The sequence below is a fragment of the Coenobita brevimanus genome, chromosome 98 (genome assembly GCF_032717465.1).
Source record: "Coenobita brevimanus isolate Jiangsu-jjx chromosome 98, ASM3271746v2, whole genome shotgun sequence".
In the NCBI taxonomy this organism is placed as follows: domain Eukaryota; kingdom Metazoa; phylum Arthropoda; class Malacostraca; order Decapoda; family Coenobitidae; genus Coenobita; species Coenobita brevimanus.
The window spans coordinates 13,921,377-13,939,894 of NC_137051.1; the positions used below are offsets into that span (position 1 = coordinate 13,921,377).

The 18,518-nt window shown below is 39.3% G+C and overlaps 1 protein-coding gene across 1 annotated transcript in view; it reads right to left on the bottom strand.

Moving 5' to 3' along the window:
- Positions 1 to 18,518, bottom strand: part of LOC145414064 (interference hedgehog-like) — a 217,295-nt gene that overhangs the window by 50,177 nt on the left and 148,600 nt on the right. The window contains exons 5-7 of the mRNA XM_080283628.1: positions 14,010 to 14,222; positions 5,693 to 5,914; positions 133 to 288 (exon numbers count right to left, since the gene is read on the bottom strand). Coding sequence (XP_080139754.1) covers positions 133 to 288; positions 5,693 to 5,914; positions 14,010 to 14,222 — 591 coding nt within the window. The remainder of the gene's footprint in view (positions 1 to 132; positions 289 to 5,692; positions 5,915 to 14,009; positions 14,223 to 18,518) is intronic.

Consider the following 18,518-nt stretch of genomic DNA (forward strand, 5'->3'; position numbering starts at 1 on the left):
TTCTGAATGACCCCTAAAACTGTTGGCATCATTGTGCACCAGCAATTCACTGAAGACCTACATAACAGAATAAAGGAACATCAAATATGATGACTTACAATGAGGACTTACTGTACAGTAAAGAACATTTACCTGTAATAAGAAGGTTGGAGTCATTGCGTACTAGGCGTCCATTGAAGACCCACATGACCTTGGGTGGAGGATGGCCATGGGCAGTACAATTTAGGGAGACACTGCTCCCTTCCTCCACCTCTTGGGAAGCTGGACCTTCAACTAGCTGTGGAGGATCTGACAGGTGACAGAGCCATAATGAAAAATATATTAATACAAGGTAGAGGTGGAAGCAGCTGCCATAAGGCAATTGGTCAGTGTTCATCTTCTTTGCATATGCCTTCAAGTATGTGGTGGGTTAGTCACCCACTATTCTGGGATACAAAGCCACTGTTTCATCCAGGTTACCACATTTACCTCCCTTAGGTGCTACCCTAGATGTTCATTTCAATTACCAACTCACAAAGGATAGATAAGCATCTGAGTCATGTGATGCCAGCTGCCAACACCTGACTGTGAATCTGGCTCCAACAGGCCATTAGTTTTGTAGTCACCAATACTACTCACTCAGCCACCATGGTGGTGTAGTCTATATCAACACAGTAAAAATGCTTGAAAGCCTACTATACTATAACCCATATAGTTTTCCTTAGTTTACCCATTTGGATCATCACTATTATTATCATCATCATCATCATCATTTTTTTCCATCTAAGGAAGGTGTGAGGAAGGATCCAGGAAAAAAAAAAAATGAAATCACAATGAAGAGAGCATGCCCACTGAAGTCAGCCAGATATTCATTCATTCACACACACACACACACACACACACACACACACACACACACAGCCGAAGAGGGCAGACGTCCCAGCCACCGCTGCTAACCTTGAGTAGTTTCAGGAATTTTGTCTGTCCTGTCTCCTAAGGTCTTGTTTTAAATTTAAAATAATGAAAATTAATAGACTACCAAATATGTAAAGATTTATTGGCTAGACTGTACATGAATGTTTGTAGTTTTTTTTTTCGGTAACAGCTGTTTTGGTATTTAACCATCAAACATGGCCGAAAATGTAAACAATGAGGGACTAGAATTTCAAGGATTTGATGCAAATACCAATGTTAAACATTGGTTAAAACATTAATTATGAGGATTAGTGAACTTGAACAGAAAGTAGAGAATCTAGTGATAAAGGATGTGTCTGTAAATACGGAAACTACCGTACAGAGTCTGATCCAATCCAATGAAACAGCGAATGAAGAGATTAGGAATTTGAAGCGGGAAAATGTTGAACTGAGGAGAAAACTAGAAGAGAGTACTAATAAAATGGAGAAGGTGAGTACTGTAATGTATTAGAAGAACATAAGGCAAAGTGGGCACACGTAGAAGAAGAACAGAAAGAAGTGGTCAGCTTAAGAGAGATCATCCAGGAAGAACGGGAAATGAACAAGAAAGAAATGGAAGAAAATGTAGTGAAAATACTGAAGAAAAAAGAGAAAATAGTGAGAGAAACTGTAGAAAGGAACAGATGTGTGGTAGTATTTGGGAACAGGGAGGAGGAAGAAAAGGTTAGGTTCGTAAGACTCGAGAGAGACACGAACCTGGTGAGAGGAATATTAGGCAAGATTGACCCCGAAGGAGACAAGTGGGTAAAAGAAATTGAGGCAGTAAGGAGGATAGGGCCTTATAAGAAAGGGGAATCAAGACCAATGAGAGTCAAGTTTACATCAGAAAGTGTAATAAATGAGATACTTAAAGTGACCTGGAAATTATGCAAAGAGGCGGGGATGGAAAATATTATAATAAGAAAAGATCTGAATGAAGAAGAAAGAGAAGTTTTAAAATCATTAAAGGAAGAAGTAAAGGAAAAAAAATGATAAGAGGACAGAGGAAGAATGTAATACTTTTTTTTGGAGAGTATTGGATATGAAAGTAAGGAAATGGTATTTACGGAAATAGAAGTGAAGGAAACTAAGGGGGATGGTTGTGAAAGACCAGAAGTTGAGGAAGTGGTACGGACAGAGAGTAGGAGAGAAGAGGGTATTAAAAACGTCAAAAATAATTTGAAGGTGATATATACTAATGTTGATGGTTTCATATCGACAAGGATCGAAATTAATGATTTCTTGAGAGAGCATGAACCTGATGTCATGTGCTTTGTAGAGACCAAATTAAGAGAAGATATTGATGTTCATTTGGGAGATGGTAAATACAAACTGTGGAGAAAAGACAGAAAAGAAAAAAAGGGAGGAAGAGTGATGATAGCAGTGAAGAACAACATAAATGTAGATACTGTGGAAATGGGAGACGGCAGGGCTGAAGTGATATATATGAAATTAGAAACTGGAGAGAACGTTAAGAGAGATATGGCAGTAGTGTATGTTCCCCCAAAGACGAGAGCATGGAAGGATGACGAATACCATGAGATGTTGTCAGATATGGCTAGATATTTGCAAAAAATAATTGAGAAAAGCAATAATATAATTTTGGTGGGTGACTTTAATTGTAAAGAGGTGAACTGGGAGGAATGGTATTCAGGAGGCGGCGAGGATTCGTGGGGCACTATGTTATTAAATATAATAATGAATAATGTGATGACGCAATGCGTCAAAGAAGAGACACAGTTTCGAGGTGAGGACACACCAGCAAGGTTAGATTTACTGTTCACCAAAGAACCCGATGTAATAGAATCATTGGAATATCTCTGTCCTTTGGGAAAAAGTGATCACATGGTCATTGGGTTCCAGATGTTAATAGGAAACATCGAGCCAAGAGATGAGCTTCATAGACAGGGAAGATACAACTTTGGGAAAGCAAAATTTTACAGGATTGAGAAACTTTTTTGTAAATGCGGATTGGAGAAAATTCAGAGAAACAAGAGAGATACAGAGGAAGTGGGATATCTTTCTAGACCTCTATAATTTGGGAGTGGAAAAATTTGTACCAAGAGTAAGAGGGAAAGAAAACAGGAAAAAGGAGTGGTTTAATAGAAGGTGTATGATAGCAAAAAAAGAGAGAGATAAGGCGTGGAACAATTGGAGAAAGAGAGGTAACAACAGAACAAAGGAAGAATATAAAAGAACAAGAAATGAATTCACAAGAATACATAGAGAAGAAGAAAGGAATTTTGAAAAAGGTATAATTGACAAATGCAAGGATGAACCCAAACTGTTTTATAGATTTGTTAATGGCGAACTGAAACAAAAGGAAGGAATCACCAAACTGAAAGTAGAAGGAGAGGTCTTTAAGGATGCGGCAATGCAAGCAGAAATAATGAACAAACGTTTCCAGTCAGTTTTCACTAAAGAAAAGGAGCTTGTGGATGGGGAGGGAGTGATTAGAAATGTTCCGGTGATGAAAGATATAAAAGTGGAGGTACAGGAAGTGTATAAATTACTGGAAACTTAAGATGTAAGGAAAGCCCCAGGACCTGATGGAATTTCTAATTGGGTACTGAAGGAATGCAGAGAACAACTGGCGGATGAAATTCACAGCTTAATCGTATGCTCACTGGAAGAGGGGAAAGTGCCAAAAGAATGGAAGAGGGCAAATGTGGTACCAATTTACAGGGGAGGAAACAGGGAAGAACCCCTGAATTATAGACCAGTGTCTCTAACCAGCATGGTCGCAAAATTGTGTGAGAGAATCCTGAAAGACAGATGGATAAAATACCTGGAAGAGATGAATAATTTGGCTGAATGTCAGTTTGGATTCAGAAGTGGAAGGTCATGTGTTTCTAACTTGTTGAGCTTTTACTCAAGAGCGATTGATGTGGTACAGGAGAGAGATGGTTGGGTGGATTGTGTGTACTTAGACTTAGAGAAGGCCTTTGACAAGGTACCTCATAAGAGACTAATATGGAAACTAGAATACATAGGAGGATTAAAGGGGAAACTTCTGGAATGGATGAGAGATTTTTTGAGAGAGAGACAAATGAGGACAGTAATAAAGGAAAAGATGTCTGGATGGAGGGAAGTAACAAGTGGAGTCCCTCAAGGCTCAGTGTTGGTGCCAGTAATGTTCCTGATTTACGTAAATGATATGGTAGATGGAGTGAACAGTTATGCAAGTCTGTTTGCTGATGATGTAAAGATCTTGAGGAAGATAGAGTTTGAGGAGGATTGTAAAATACTGCAGGAGGATTTGGATAGGATACACAATTGGAGCCGGACATGGGAAATGAAATTTAATGTAAAGAAATGTAAAATATTGGAAATGTGTAAAAGTAACAGGAGACCATCACTGAATTATTTTTTGGGTAATGAATTAATCACAAAAAGAAGAGAAGAGAAAGATTTGGGAGTGCTGGTCCAAGATATTTTGTCACCAGAAAAGCACATTAACAAGATAGTTGGAGAGACTTATAAACTCTTGACTAACATAAGAGTAGCATTTCATTATATGGATGAGGAGATGATGAAAAAATTGATAGTGGCCATGATCCGCCCCAGGTTAGAATATGCAGCGGTAGTGTGGTCCCCACACAAAAAGAAAGACATAAACAAGATTGAGAGAATACAAAGAACAGCAACCAAGATGGTCCCCAGTCTAACAGACCTGTCATACAGAGAGAGGCTTGAAAAACTGGATTTGCCTTCGTTAGAGGAAAGGAGAAAGAGGGGAGACATGACTGCGGTGTTCAGGACCATGGTGGGAGTAGATAAAATTGACAAAGAAGATCTGTTTGTATGGGATAAGAGAGCAACAAGAGGACACAGAATGAAATTGTCAAGCTGCTTGAAGGATATCAAGAAATGTAGCTTTCCTTACAGAAGTATAGACTTATGGAATAGCCTGGACAAAGAGATCGTCCAGTCTAAAAACTTAAACGAGTTTAAAGCTAAATTCGACTTACTGGGAAACAGCGACAGAAACCCAAGAGCATAGTACATTCCGTGTATATCACAATTAGGTATATTAGGTAAATACTTAAATATTTGGAACGACATAGACAAAGAGGTGGTGCATGAGAAAAACATTCATGTGTGTAAAGGTAGACATGATAAATGTGGATATGGAGACAGGACAACACGAGCATTGCTCAATTCCTGTATACTACAAATAGGTAAATACAAATAGGTAAATACACATCATCCAAGCTTCCAGAATTCCGGGTCCACCTCACAGGCATAACCATTTGCACATATCTGGGGGATAATTTTCTTCAGAAATAAACTGAAACCTGTTATGTAAATGGTATTAACAATGACGTCATAAATTCACTTTAAAAAGCACCTGAAAATTCTGTTTAGCTTGGGAAAGACCTCTCATAATGAAGGGATTAACATCACCCTTAAACCAATATGCTGAAAATAACTTACTACAAGCCAAAATGGCATCATCATACAGATTGAACAAATTTACTTTCAATTCCTACCACATCTAAGATATGTACCAGTCATGATACTTTCCGTACACTATAACAAACCATCACATAAGTAATCATAATTTTAAGTCGGGGATGTGCCCTAAAGTATTTAATACTATTTTCATACAACTGGTATTGTAAATTAGATGATGCAGGCAAATGAAATTTTGATGGGCAGTCTCTCAACACAGCTGTTTACTGTGGACTTAACAAAAACAACATAAGAAAAGTGACTAATAATGAAGACTTACTGCAATAAGTGCTAAAGCACTCACCTAGGACTTCCAACAACATGTCCAGCACAATAAGTGCAGCTCCAACCCCATTCTCTGCATGGCACAAGTATGTACCCTCATCCTCCACCCTCAGCCCAGTAATGCAGAGTGAGCCATCCTCCATCTGGACACTGGAGTGAGGCAGTGTTCCCCCATACTTGGACCAGCGCAGGCGAGGCTTAGGATGACCGTTGGCTAGACACAACAGTGTCACACTGGACCCTGAGGAAGAGGAGTGATATCTCAGGACAAATACCTTACTATATTAACAAAGACATTTTTGAAATGAAAAATATGTTCAAATAGTTAGGCTTGTGAGGTACAGCCAGGTTCTGGAAAATTAAACAATGTGTGAATAATTGTGTGGCCAGTTTTACATGGCACATTGTTCACTGTTTTCTCACTTTAATACCTTCTCTTTCCTTGCTTCTAGGTACTTCCCCTATCACACATGGATGCTGTACTTTCCCCCTATGAGAGAGTGCTCTAATGCACACAGGATGATCATGGGTGGCCCTTTGTGGTGTGTACCGATATAATGCATTATCCCCATTGCCCTCATATAATTTCTTACACACCTGGTGGTGTAGGCATTCTAACCCAATGTGACCCAAACAGGTCTACTTCTGAAAAATAGTTGGAGTTTGTTGCTAATGTACTGCCATTCAGGGGACGCAATTGTCACTCTGACCTTAAATTCCTGAACCAGGCAGCCTAGCACTGGGCCCCTATGTCCATGATGGGGCAAGACTGTATTTGATGATGGATGGATGTAGAGTAATTAATTTTACCATTTCAGCTAAAAATTACTGTTGTGTTACTGAACAATAATAATGACTATGTTGATACTGGTATGCTTTCACTTCTTTCTTTAAATTCTGATCTCTACATGCACTTCATTTTATAACTTGCTTATCATCTCACAATCATTTTTCATATCTTGATTTCAGTGCTGTGACTTTTTCAAACAAAAAAATTACACCCACATATGCAAAAAGTTGCTTATTCAAAAATACATCAGTTTTGTTCCAACCTAGATCCTAATTCTTCCAATCCTTTCTTCCTCACTTCAAACTATACGGCAATTATCCTTCATCTCCACCTTGCCCTCTCAGTCCTGTCCCCTCCTGCCCCTCCCATTTTCATTCTTTCAATCCACATGTACCATACCCTCTTCTGTTCCTCTCTATATCACCACTTCCCTTCCCACACAACTTGCTGGTCTCAGAATCCTATGACTCTCCTTCAATAAAATCTTCTGGCATTTGATGAAGTAGAATTCTAAAATTGTCCTAAACAACAGAGGGTTAACAGTACCTGTATTATTCCCTTCAATCCAATGATGTATTTTGCACTGCTATCTCTAGACAATTTTACTGAATGCAGGTGCTTAGCATATTGGAACGGTTAGATACAGTCTTCGTTAATCTCCTCACAACAGCAACAGCAAGGTCTTTCCTGAGCTGAATACAATCATCTGGAGGTACGGTAGCAAGATTAAAGTAGGAGACACATCACCAGATTCAGTGGGTTAACACTCTCAAGCTCCTATATGGAGATGGGACGATACAAGCTTAGCTCCAATGATGCATACCTGCACTACAACTAGGTAAGTGCTCTCAGCCAAATATAACCATTTGACATTAGCCTTCCAATCATCCTTAACCTATCCAATTTCCTCCTTTCACCCTCCCCTTTCAAAACTAAACTGTCTCTCCTCTTCCCCTCTTCATCTCCCTTTCCAGTCTCTACTAAGTCTACCCTCATCTCTTTTTCCTACTCTACCTCCCTCTTCTGCCTTCCCTCTCTTCCTTCTCCACTCTACCTTTTCCACCCTCCTTCACTCCCTTCTTCACTCGATCTACATATCCCTCCCTCTCTTCTCCACTTATCTTCCATCTCCTCCTGCCCCTCCCGCCCTCCCTCTCCCCATCCTTTACTTCACCACCCTACTTCACTCCACCGACCCTCCCTGACCCCTGGATGACCCCTCACCATGACTACTCTCCCCCTTCCTTTGTAACCTCTTGACCTCCCTCCTACACTCTCACCTGCACCCTCTCATACCTCCTATTCACTAAATTTTCCTGCAACTTTAACCTCTCCCTATCCACTTCTCTTGAATCAGGCCTCACCTACATTTAATGTTTTTTTTAATAAAGTGGTTGGCAGGAAGGGAAGAGGTTTCATCAAAAAAAAAAAAAAAAAAAAAAAAAAAAAAAAAAAAAAGTACAGTGGATATCATTCTGTGGCAGAGTATAGATGCACAGTTTACTTCATGATACTTGTATTGGGATTGTGTTATTTTTGCCGCCATACTGCTATACTCCCAGCAACATTTTCCTCCTACAAATCTCATTCAACATTTTTTTTTTTTTTTTTTATCTCTCTACCACCTGCTCCCACCTGTGACCATTCCCTTTTATCTCTTTCCATCACCCTTTAAACTCACTAGCAGTTTACATTTCCATATCTAAAATCATTTTGTTCTTCTCTTTTCTCTCACCACATACTGTAATTATGTTTTCACCTTCAAGTCTTCTTCCCATTCTCTCTCTCTCTCTCTCTCTCTCTCTCTCATGGCTAGGACAGCTAAACAGTACAGGTAGGATTCTCTTCCAGCAAACTGAGGATAAATCATACGAGTCTAATGGCGTTAATACTGTTGCCATTAAGCCTCTCATGCTCAGAACAAGTATTTTATTCTAGCTAAAGCCATTTTATTTTGTTCAGAGAAGTAAAGAAGTCTGAGTGTTCAATAATATCTTCCTTTACCCTCGGTTTTGCTTGTTTTAATTTGTTCATGTAATTTTCTTCAGTAATTTTTTTCAGTGGCCATTATTTTTTAAGATAACCTGTCCACTAATTTTTTAAATGCAATTATTGTTTTCAGCTCCTCTTTACTACATCAGTTGTCCCTGTTGCTACTATTTCTATTTTTGTGTGTACATTCTCTCCAACTTAATTTCACTTTTCATCCTTTTATTTGATTCATCTCCTAGTTAACATGTAGATAGGATGCAATCAGATATACAAAAAGGCATGAATGAGGACACAGCAGTGAGGTGGACAGAAAACAAGCAAAAGCAAGAGGAAAAGAAAAAAATGACAAGGATGATAAGAATGAAAGAGACAAGGTAGAGATCAAAGGTGTGTGAACTGGGCTAGAAACAGTATTGGAGAACAGAGGAAAATCAGAAGAATGGGTAAGAATGGAAAGGATGAAAAAAAAAAAAAAGGCACAGGTTAGAACAGAAAAAGAAGCAAAGAGAGGTAAGAGATTAGAAGACAGAGATATAAGAACAGGATTAAAAGTGAGAAAAAACAGAATTAAGAATGAAGATACATGATGATTTTGTGCTGACTGCAGAGAATGAAAGGGAGGCAGAGGAAAGATTTACGAAGTGAAGAGATGGCATGGGGCACAAAGGCTTGAGAATAAATGCAGATAAAACAAAAGTGATGATATCTAGGGCTTGGTGGCAGCACTGTCAAAGAAGAGGGAGAATGGCTATGTACAGTTTGCCACAAAGGCATGAGAAGTATGGTAATTCCATCTTGTGCAGTGTTTGAGATAAGTGGGTGCATAAGAGATGTAGTGGTGTTAGAGGTAGACTGCGAGATAATGCTGAGTTCGTGTGTGTGGTGTGTCAGGGGGAGCATGCAGAGATTGTCAGGCATGAAAGGATTAATCTTGCTTGTGAGTCTCTTGAGTGTGTGGAAGAGTTCTGTTATTTGAGAGACAAGCTATGTGCTGAAGGTAGGGCTGGAGCTAGCTCTGTGGCTAAAGTGAGGAGTGGTTGGAAGAAATTCAGGGAGCTGTTGCCTCTCCTCATATTGAGAGGGCTCTCCCTCCGTGCTAAGGGTTCTCTGTATGCGGCATGAGTTAGGAGTGTAATGCTGTATGGCAGTGAAACCCGGGCAGTAAAGGAAGAGGATATTCACGGACTCAAATGTACAGTAATGACAATGATTAGGTGAATGTGCAGTGCGTCCTTGAGTGCGAGGGCTGGGGGGGGCTAGGTTAATGATGGAAGAGTTGAGAGGTAGGATGGGACTGGAAAGTATTGGTGTTGATAAGGAGAAGAAGACTGAGATGGTTTGGACATGTGGAGAGGATGGGGGATGATAATTGGGCACAGTAAGTGAGAAGTGTTAACGTTAGGGGTAGGGTTACAAGAGGTAAACCGAAAAAGACCTGGGACAAGGTCACTGAGTGTGACCACAGGGATAAAGGACTGAACAGGGAAGCCGCCAGAAATTGTGCAGCATGAAGAGCCGCCATTAAGTGACCAAAGCCAATGCATGCAAGCATGTTGGAGTCTTTAAATATGAAACAAAATGAAACAAAACAAAATGATAAATGTCAGATGAAAATGAATTATGATGCATGATAAAGTTTATATTAGAAAGCATTACCAAGGAGGAATAAGAGAGGGATAGCTAAATGAAGGTCAGTAGCTGATGGTATGCACAAGCAGGACAAGTTGAAAAAGAAGAAATGGAAGAGAAATGAAGAAAGACAATTTAATAAGGGTGAAAGATCAGGGTAAAATGGTGGAGAAAGAGGGAAAATTTAGGGGTTATGGAGGAGACAGAAGGATGAAAAATTAAGGGAAATAAGAAAAGGAAAAATGGGGTAATGACAGTGGGGAGATTAACACAAGAGAGGAGAAAGAGAGAAAGTGGAAAACTAGGGAAATAATAAAAGAAGACTGATTCAATGGAAGAGAGTTGTTTAGTAAAGTATGGTAAACAGAGGAGGGAAATGTGATAAAATTAATACTGTAGATAAGTAGGAAGAGTAAAATGGTAAGGAGAGAGAGAGAGAGAGAGAGAGAGACAGAGACAGAGACAGACAGACAGACAGAGGATGATGGAAAGAAAAAGTAAAGAAAGAATAAGAGGGGAAGTGAGGGAGGGAGGGATGAAAGAAATAAGAAAAACAGAAGAAAAGGAGGGAGGGAGGAGAAGGAGCCAAGGCCCCTCAGACAAATATGGCATGTGTAGTTTAAGTGAGGTCTGCCATGCCACTCACTCCACTCTCCACCTTCTTATTCCACTCTCCACACCTACCTTACCCTCCATCCTCCACATTCTTATCATGCATTCAACAACCACTCCATCCTCTTAGATCCACCATGCTACCCACTCCACCCTACACCTTACTCCACTCTCCACACCTACCTTACCCACCATCCTCCACATTCTTACCCTACTTTCTTCACCCACTCCACCCTCTTTGGTCCACCACACCACCCACTCCACCCTCCACCTTCTTACCTCACTCCCTATACCCCCACCTCCCTCCATGCATTACACCCACTTCACCATCTGTCATCCTACTCAACTCTCACACCCACTTCACCTTCTATCATCCTACTCCACTCTTAACACTCACTTCACCTTCTATCATCCTACTCCACTCTTCACACCCACTTCATCTTCTATAATCCTACTCCACTCTTCATGCCCACTTCATCTTTTATCATCCCACTCCACTCTTTACACTCACTTCACCTTCCACCATCCTACTCTACTCCTTCCACTCACTTCACCTTCCATCATCCTACTCCACTCTTACCATTCACTCCACCTTCCACCATCCTACCACACTCTTCACACCCACTTCACCTTCCATCATCCTACTCCACTCCTCACACCCACTTACCTTCTATCATCCTACTTCACTCTTCACATCCACTTCACCTTCCATCATCTTACTCCACTTTTCACACCCACTTCACTTTCCATCAACCAACTCAACTCTGTACACTCGCTTCACCTTCAATCACACTGCTGTTCATTCACTTACTTCACTCAGAACCCTCTACTTTGCACTGTCTTGCCTCCACTCAGCACCCTCTGCTTGACTCTCCTCCCCATTTACTCCACTCTCCACCACCACTCCATCTTTAACCATCTTATTCCATTCAGCATTTCCTACTTCGCTTTCCACAATCATTCTACCTTTTACCCTCTTATTCCACACAGTATTCCCTACTCCATCTCCATCATCACTCCACTTTCCATCCTCTTACTCCAGTCTTCATCCTCAGACTCTCATATTACTCTACTCTTCATGATCTTAGTCCTCTTTTCCCTTGTACTCCATCCTTTATCACATTACTCCACTCTTATTCCACTCCACCAAATCTATTCCACTGCTGTTCTCCTTACACTAGATTCCATTTTAACACACTCCACCAGATCTATTCCACTGCTGTTCTCCTTATGCTAGATTCCATTTCAACACACTCTACCTATTACAGTAATGTCATTCCTTTAATCCACCCTTACACTCTTAACTCCACATTTCACTGACTTCTCTCTTCTTTCACCTCTTCAATATGATGATGTTTTTATATTTTACTCTTGTTATGATTATTTTTGTCACCTTATGAAGCCATTTTCACAATGGAGAGGTTGAATATAGCCTTCACTAACCTCAACACTATTAGGAGCCTCTCATAAGCTGAATAAAATTATCTGGTAACAGGAAGAATACATTTTAAAAGATGTCACAGCACTGAAGGAGTTAAAATATAGTCCATTATTGTACCACTATCAATTACCTCCCCCTCATTCAACGCTCCTTTCCCTTGCTCAACCACCACACCTTTCTCCCATCTTCCCTCCCCAGTGTGGCATTTTGTGTGAGGTGCAACCTACTAAAGGATTTCCAGACATTTCTGTCCCCACTCAGTAATATGCCCTCTTTGCACAACACAGTACAGTACCTTACTTCACATACCCTCCTATCTTCCTCATCTCTTCATCTTGCTCTTCCCTCCTTCTCCTGCCAGCCATTCCAGTCTCATACAATCTCAGTCTCTTATTTGTTCCATTTGGTTGGGTAACCTTGAAGAATTTCTCTATTTCCCCTATTACCTCAAGACAAGACTTTAAAACCATTATTTCCTGCTCTTCAGTCTTGTTCTTGGTTTTCCTCACCTTCAAATCATTCTACTCTCACACACACTTTTAGTTTTTCTTTCCTCATTCATTCTATGCTGCCAAAACACTACAAAGTAGGATTATTTCTATGTATTCTTCACAATACATTAACTTTTACACTTTACTGTCCATATACCAAGCTTACCTCAATGTTTTTAAGTCATTTCTATTTCTCCTCAAAACCAATCCACCCTGATTCATTCTCTTGCCTTCCATTCAAACCATATAGTTAATTCCTCCTCCTCCTCCTCATAACTCTAAGCTCTCCATCACCCCTAATCACTGGCTACCCATCAACCTTGGCACCCAAGTTAATTGCCCATCATTACTCGGTTAACAAACACTTCCACCAAGTGCCTGGATCACTAATAGTTGGTGACTTTGAACCTGTTTCTTGAAGGTTGTATCAATGAGGTATCTCTATTTGGAGAAGATTTTTTGCCTTGTGGATATAATATAAATGGATAATGGCTAGCTAGATGGCTATGTGGGAAGTGAAATTACAGCTTAGTGGAAACTGAACAAGAAGTGTATTATATATCACCATTATCATCAGTCTTCATTTGATGTCCACTGCTGAACAAATGGCACTCCAATCTTTCTCCAAGCTCACATTATTTCAACATAGAGTATACAGTACCGTATATCAAAAGTGAATTATACACACACACACACACACACACACATTCATTATAGGGTTACAGGACAGGTTTTCTGATATATCTGGTGTACTCACCAAAACTTTAGTCACACACTCCAATTATTGTATCCCCCCTCACCTGTTCCCATTACCCTCTAACTACACCTGTACCTGCTCTCACTAATCAGTCTATACTTCAACCTAGTTCTGTCAAAAAATACTTTCATCTACACCCACACCTACGTCTGCTTCCAATATCCTCTCACTGCATCCACACCCACAGGAATCCACTTGAAATGTTAGCCTATATAGATAGGAGTGTGACATATTGTGGCAGTAGTAGTTGAAGGCATTCACCGGGCCAAACCAACACCACACTTTTTCCTGTTTACCTCATACCTTTTACAGACAAATACACCTGGTCACATTAGCCTTTATCTGCACTTAATCTATTCCTATTACACTTTATCTACACATAAATCTATTCCCAGTGCCCCTTATCTACACCTATATCCATTCCTATTACCCCTCATCAAAACCTACAACTATCCTCATTGTCTCTCATCAAAACCTACACCTATTTCCATTATCCTCTATCTACACCTACACATCCTCCCACATACCAGTATCTATATATACACCTGCTCCCATTTCCAGTTATCCAAACCAGCACCCACACAGCAAAAACAACTTACATCTACTCCTGTTCTCATTACCCACCTACAGTGCCGGTATACACAGAACGGAGTGTGACATAGTGTGGAGGTGACGGCTGAGTGCGTTCAGTAGGCCTCACCACCACCACCCTTGTCCTGGTGTTGCGGCTGACACTCAGGTTCAGAACAGGGTTGTGGGCTGAACAGGTGTACTCACCGGCTGCCCATGCTCCCACATTACCCATCACAAGGTCACCATGGGGTGTCACATGGTATGCTGTTGACAAAGTGGCTGTGTGAAATGTTGGACACCAGAGGGAGCACAGACAGTCCTCATTGATATTGTTATGGCCTCAGATCTCCTTGCAGGGGATATGGATGGAGCTGAAGAATGTTTACATGACCAGTCAGCAGATCTGTCCAGTTATATCAGTGACACTACATGATAGAATCTCTCTCTATCACCTCCCCTCTCATTAAAAGTCTGGGATGTGTTTTATAATATGGTAAACCCTCGATATAACGAACTAATTGGTACCAGACCCTTGACATTAAAGCCAAAAGTTCTTTAACACTGAACACCATGCTGTTTGGTAATTTCCCAGGCTTCATGGCTTTTCCTGAACAAAGATCGTTAAACATAGAACACCATTCAGCCGTACACTCATACACAATAACATACAGCTAGGTCTCAATGGTTCTTTTTCTCAATAAATGCTCAGTTTATGAACTTGTGTTTATTCTAACCTTTCAAGAAGTAAATGCACTGCAAATAAAGACAGCAAGTAGGCCTTGGGTAAATCTATGTTTATTGTTCAGTATTTGCAAGGAATTTACTATTGGTATTTACTATCCTCGATGATAATAAGCTTCTTCTTTAAAGATATTATTTTCCTCTTGGCCTTGGCTGTTGGGGAAGAAGCACTTGAAGGTCGTGATGCCATGGCTTCAGGTAGTAGTGGTACAGCAGTACAGTACAGTATTTGGTGAATTTGTGAATTTGTGGAGTGTTAGAGAGACGTCCTCTCACAACACTGGTCATCCAGAGACTGATGAGGCATTCTGCGGGATGCAGAAAAGTGTGTGTGTGTGTGTGTGTGTGTGTGTGTGTGTGTGTGTGTGTGTGTGTGTGTGTGTGTGTGTGTGTGTGTGTGTGTGTGTGTGTGTGTGTGTGTGTGTTCTTACCTAATTGTATCTTTACAGGAATGAGTCAAGCTCGTACTGTCCCGTGTCTTAAACCATATTTATCGTACATATCCTTAAATTTGTGAATTGTTTTGGCACACACTATTTCATTCGGTAGTGCATTCCACTGATCAATTGCTCTGTTTGGGAAACTGAATTTCCTTACGTCTTTATCACCTCTCTTCTTATGCAGTTTTTTGCAGTGTCCTCTTGCTGATGCTTCTCCATATGTTAAGTAATCATTTATGTCTATTTTCTCCTTTCCTGATATGCATTTATATAGCATTATCATGTCACCTATTTTCCTTCTCTCCTGTAGTGTTGGTAGATTCAGTTTATTTAGTCTTTCTTCGTAGCTTAGGTCCCTTAAGCTTGGTATCCATCTTGTAGCTGCCCTTTGAACTTTTTCAATCTTGTCTATGTGCTTTTTGAGATGAGGACTCCAGACTACTGATGCATATTCCAGGGTTGGTCTAATGAATGATGTTATTATCCTTCTTAGCATGTCTTCATTTGTTATGTGAATGCTATTCTCATATTTGCAAGCAGTGTATACATGTTCCATACCTTCTCGCTGATGTGGTCAGCCGGAGATAGTCTGTTATTGATAATCACACCTAGGTCTTTCTCTCTTTCTGATGTATATAGGGTTTTATTTCCTAACTTATAATCCCAATCAGGTCTTTTTCCACTTTTACCAAACTTGATTACATGACACTTGTCCACATTGAATTCCATTTGCCATGTACTACTCCATTCATGAAGTTTATTTAATTCTTCTTGTAGCTCTTTACAAGAGTCTGTGTTAGTAATTCTCCTTTGTATTTTTGCATCATCTGCAAACATATTCAGATAGCTCTCATTTCCAGTGTTACTGTTTATATAATTTATATACACTAAAAACATGATTGGTGCCAGCACTGAACCCTGTGGTACTCCACTAGTCACTTCTTTCCATGATGAGTAGTTTCCTCTTGGTACTGTCCTCATTTCTCTTTTTATGAGAAAGTCTTGCATCCAACAAAACAGTTTGCCTCGAATTCCTCCTTGATGGTACAGTTTCCATAAAAGTCTTTGGTGTGGTACTGTGTCAAAAGCTTTCTTGAAATCTAAATAGATACTGTCCACCCATCCTTCCCTTTCCTGTATTGTGTTTGTTACTCTGTCATAGTAGCTTAACAGATTAGTAACACATGATTTTCCTTTTCTGAAACCAAACTGTCTTTCTGTTATCATACTGTGTTCTTCTAGATGATTTACCCAAGCTTTTCTTATAAGTTTTTCTAATACCTTGCTTACAACAATGGTCAGTGATACTGGTCGGTAGTTGAGTGGATTTTGTCTATTTCCTTTCTTGAATAAGGGGACAATATTTGCTTTTTTCCAAATATCTGGTAGTTTACCTTGACTCAAGGATTTCTTGAAAATTAAAAATAATGGTTTACATAACTCCTTTGCACATTCTCGTAATACCCAACATGAAATTTCATCAGGACCACTTGCTTTTCCTCTGTCTAATCTACTTAACTCCTCCTGTATTACTTTTTCTGCTATTTGTATATCTGGTAGTATGTGTGGACATGCGTGTTCCACATAGTCCCTCTCAAAATTTTTTTCTTCTGTAAAAACTAATTGGAAATTCTTATTTAGTGCTTCACAAATATCTTTCTCTTGTGTATAAGTGATTCCCTCGTCTGTAATGGATTGTATTATATCTTTTACTTTAGTTTTGCTTCTGATATAGCTGTAAAACAGCTTTGGTTGATCACTACTTTTACTTATTATATCCTCCTCAAACTGTTTTTGGGCTTCCCTCCTTATTCTTCTATAGTCGTTTCTTGCCTGTTTGTAATTATTGTACGCCCTTTCACTATTGTGTCTTTTGCATCTATTCCACAACAAATCTCTTCTTTCTTTTGATTTTTTACATTCTGTATTGAACCATTTCTGTATTTTCTTATCTGCTTCTTTGTGCTGTGGGATGTACTTCTGGACTCCTATTTCATAAAATTCATAAAATTTTTTATATACAGCATTTAAATCTTGTCCTCTAAGCTCATTTTCCCAATCAACTTCTAAGAAATACTTCTTTAGGTCTTGATAATTTCCCTTTTTATAGTTTAGGCTCTTTTTGTAACTATCATTGCTGTTTACTATGTCATATGCTATCCTGAAGTTATAGTTTAGTACTGCATGATCACTTTTGCCGAGTGGAGGGTGATATATTAAACTGTCAATATCATTTTCTTGCCTTGTAAATATTAGATCTAGCACTGAAGGTACATCAAGTCCTCTTTTTCTGGTGGTTTCCCTCACATGTTGCGTTAAGAAAAACTCTTGTACGAGATCCAGGAGCTTTTGGTCCCAACAGCTTTCTTGACTATTTATATCTAGAGTATTCCAATTTATATTTGTATTGAAGTCCCCAGTTAGTATAATTCTTTCCGATTTCTCTTCCATTTTATGTAGCAATGATCTTACACTCTGAATTGTACTCTCTGCCAGGTCCTCATATTCGCCTCTTTCCCATGTGTTTGATCTGGGTGGCATGTACAAATTTGCTACAATTACTTTACCTTCAGATGTGTCGATCTCTACTGCAATCAGTTCTACTTGTGATGGTATATCTAGTTTTATTTCCTTGACTTTTAGATTTTTCTTAGTTAATATTATAATTCCTCCTCCTTTTTTTAAATATCTGTCTCTTCTCCATATATTGTTTTCCTCTAAGTTTAGTATGTCATTTGATATCCTTGGTATTAATTTTGTTTCAGTTAGGCATATTACTTGTGGTTCATTTTCTCTGACATAATCATTCATCTCTAGTAATTTAGATACCATTCCATCCACATTTGAGTACATCAACTTTATCATCTTGTTTATATACTTGTCCTGACATGGTTCTACTACCTTCCTCCTTTTTCTTCCATCCTGTTTGTGTACCACTTTCATACCTGCAATCCTATTACTTTGTAAAAAAATTTCTTCTTGTCCTCTTCTGATCTTCCCTCATTTTTTGTTTTTGCTTCCTCCCTTTTCTCTTTCAGTAATTCCATTTCCTCTTGTGTTAGACATCTTTTTATCCATACATTTTTGAACTCCTCTTTTTCCTTAAGATTCTTTGCATTTTTTAGTATCTCTTCCACAGTGTTTACACTCTGGAAAGTCACCTTTAGAGGTCTTGTCTTGCTTTTCTCGTATTTCCCTAACCTTTTGTGTTCCTCTATGTCTTTACTACAGATTTCCTCTGATACTTCTTTCAGTAAGCTCATTACATTTGCCATCTCCTTTTTGTCTCTTGTGATCTTGTTTTTAACTTCATCCTCTTCTATACCAATGATTACTATTGATTTGTTTATCTCTACTGAATCTCTGACTAACTTTGGAT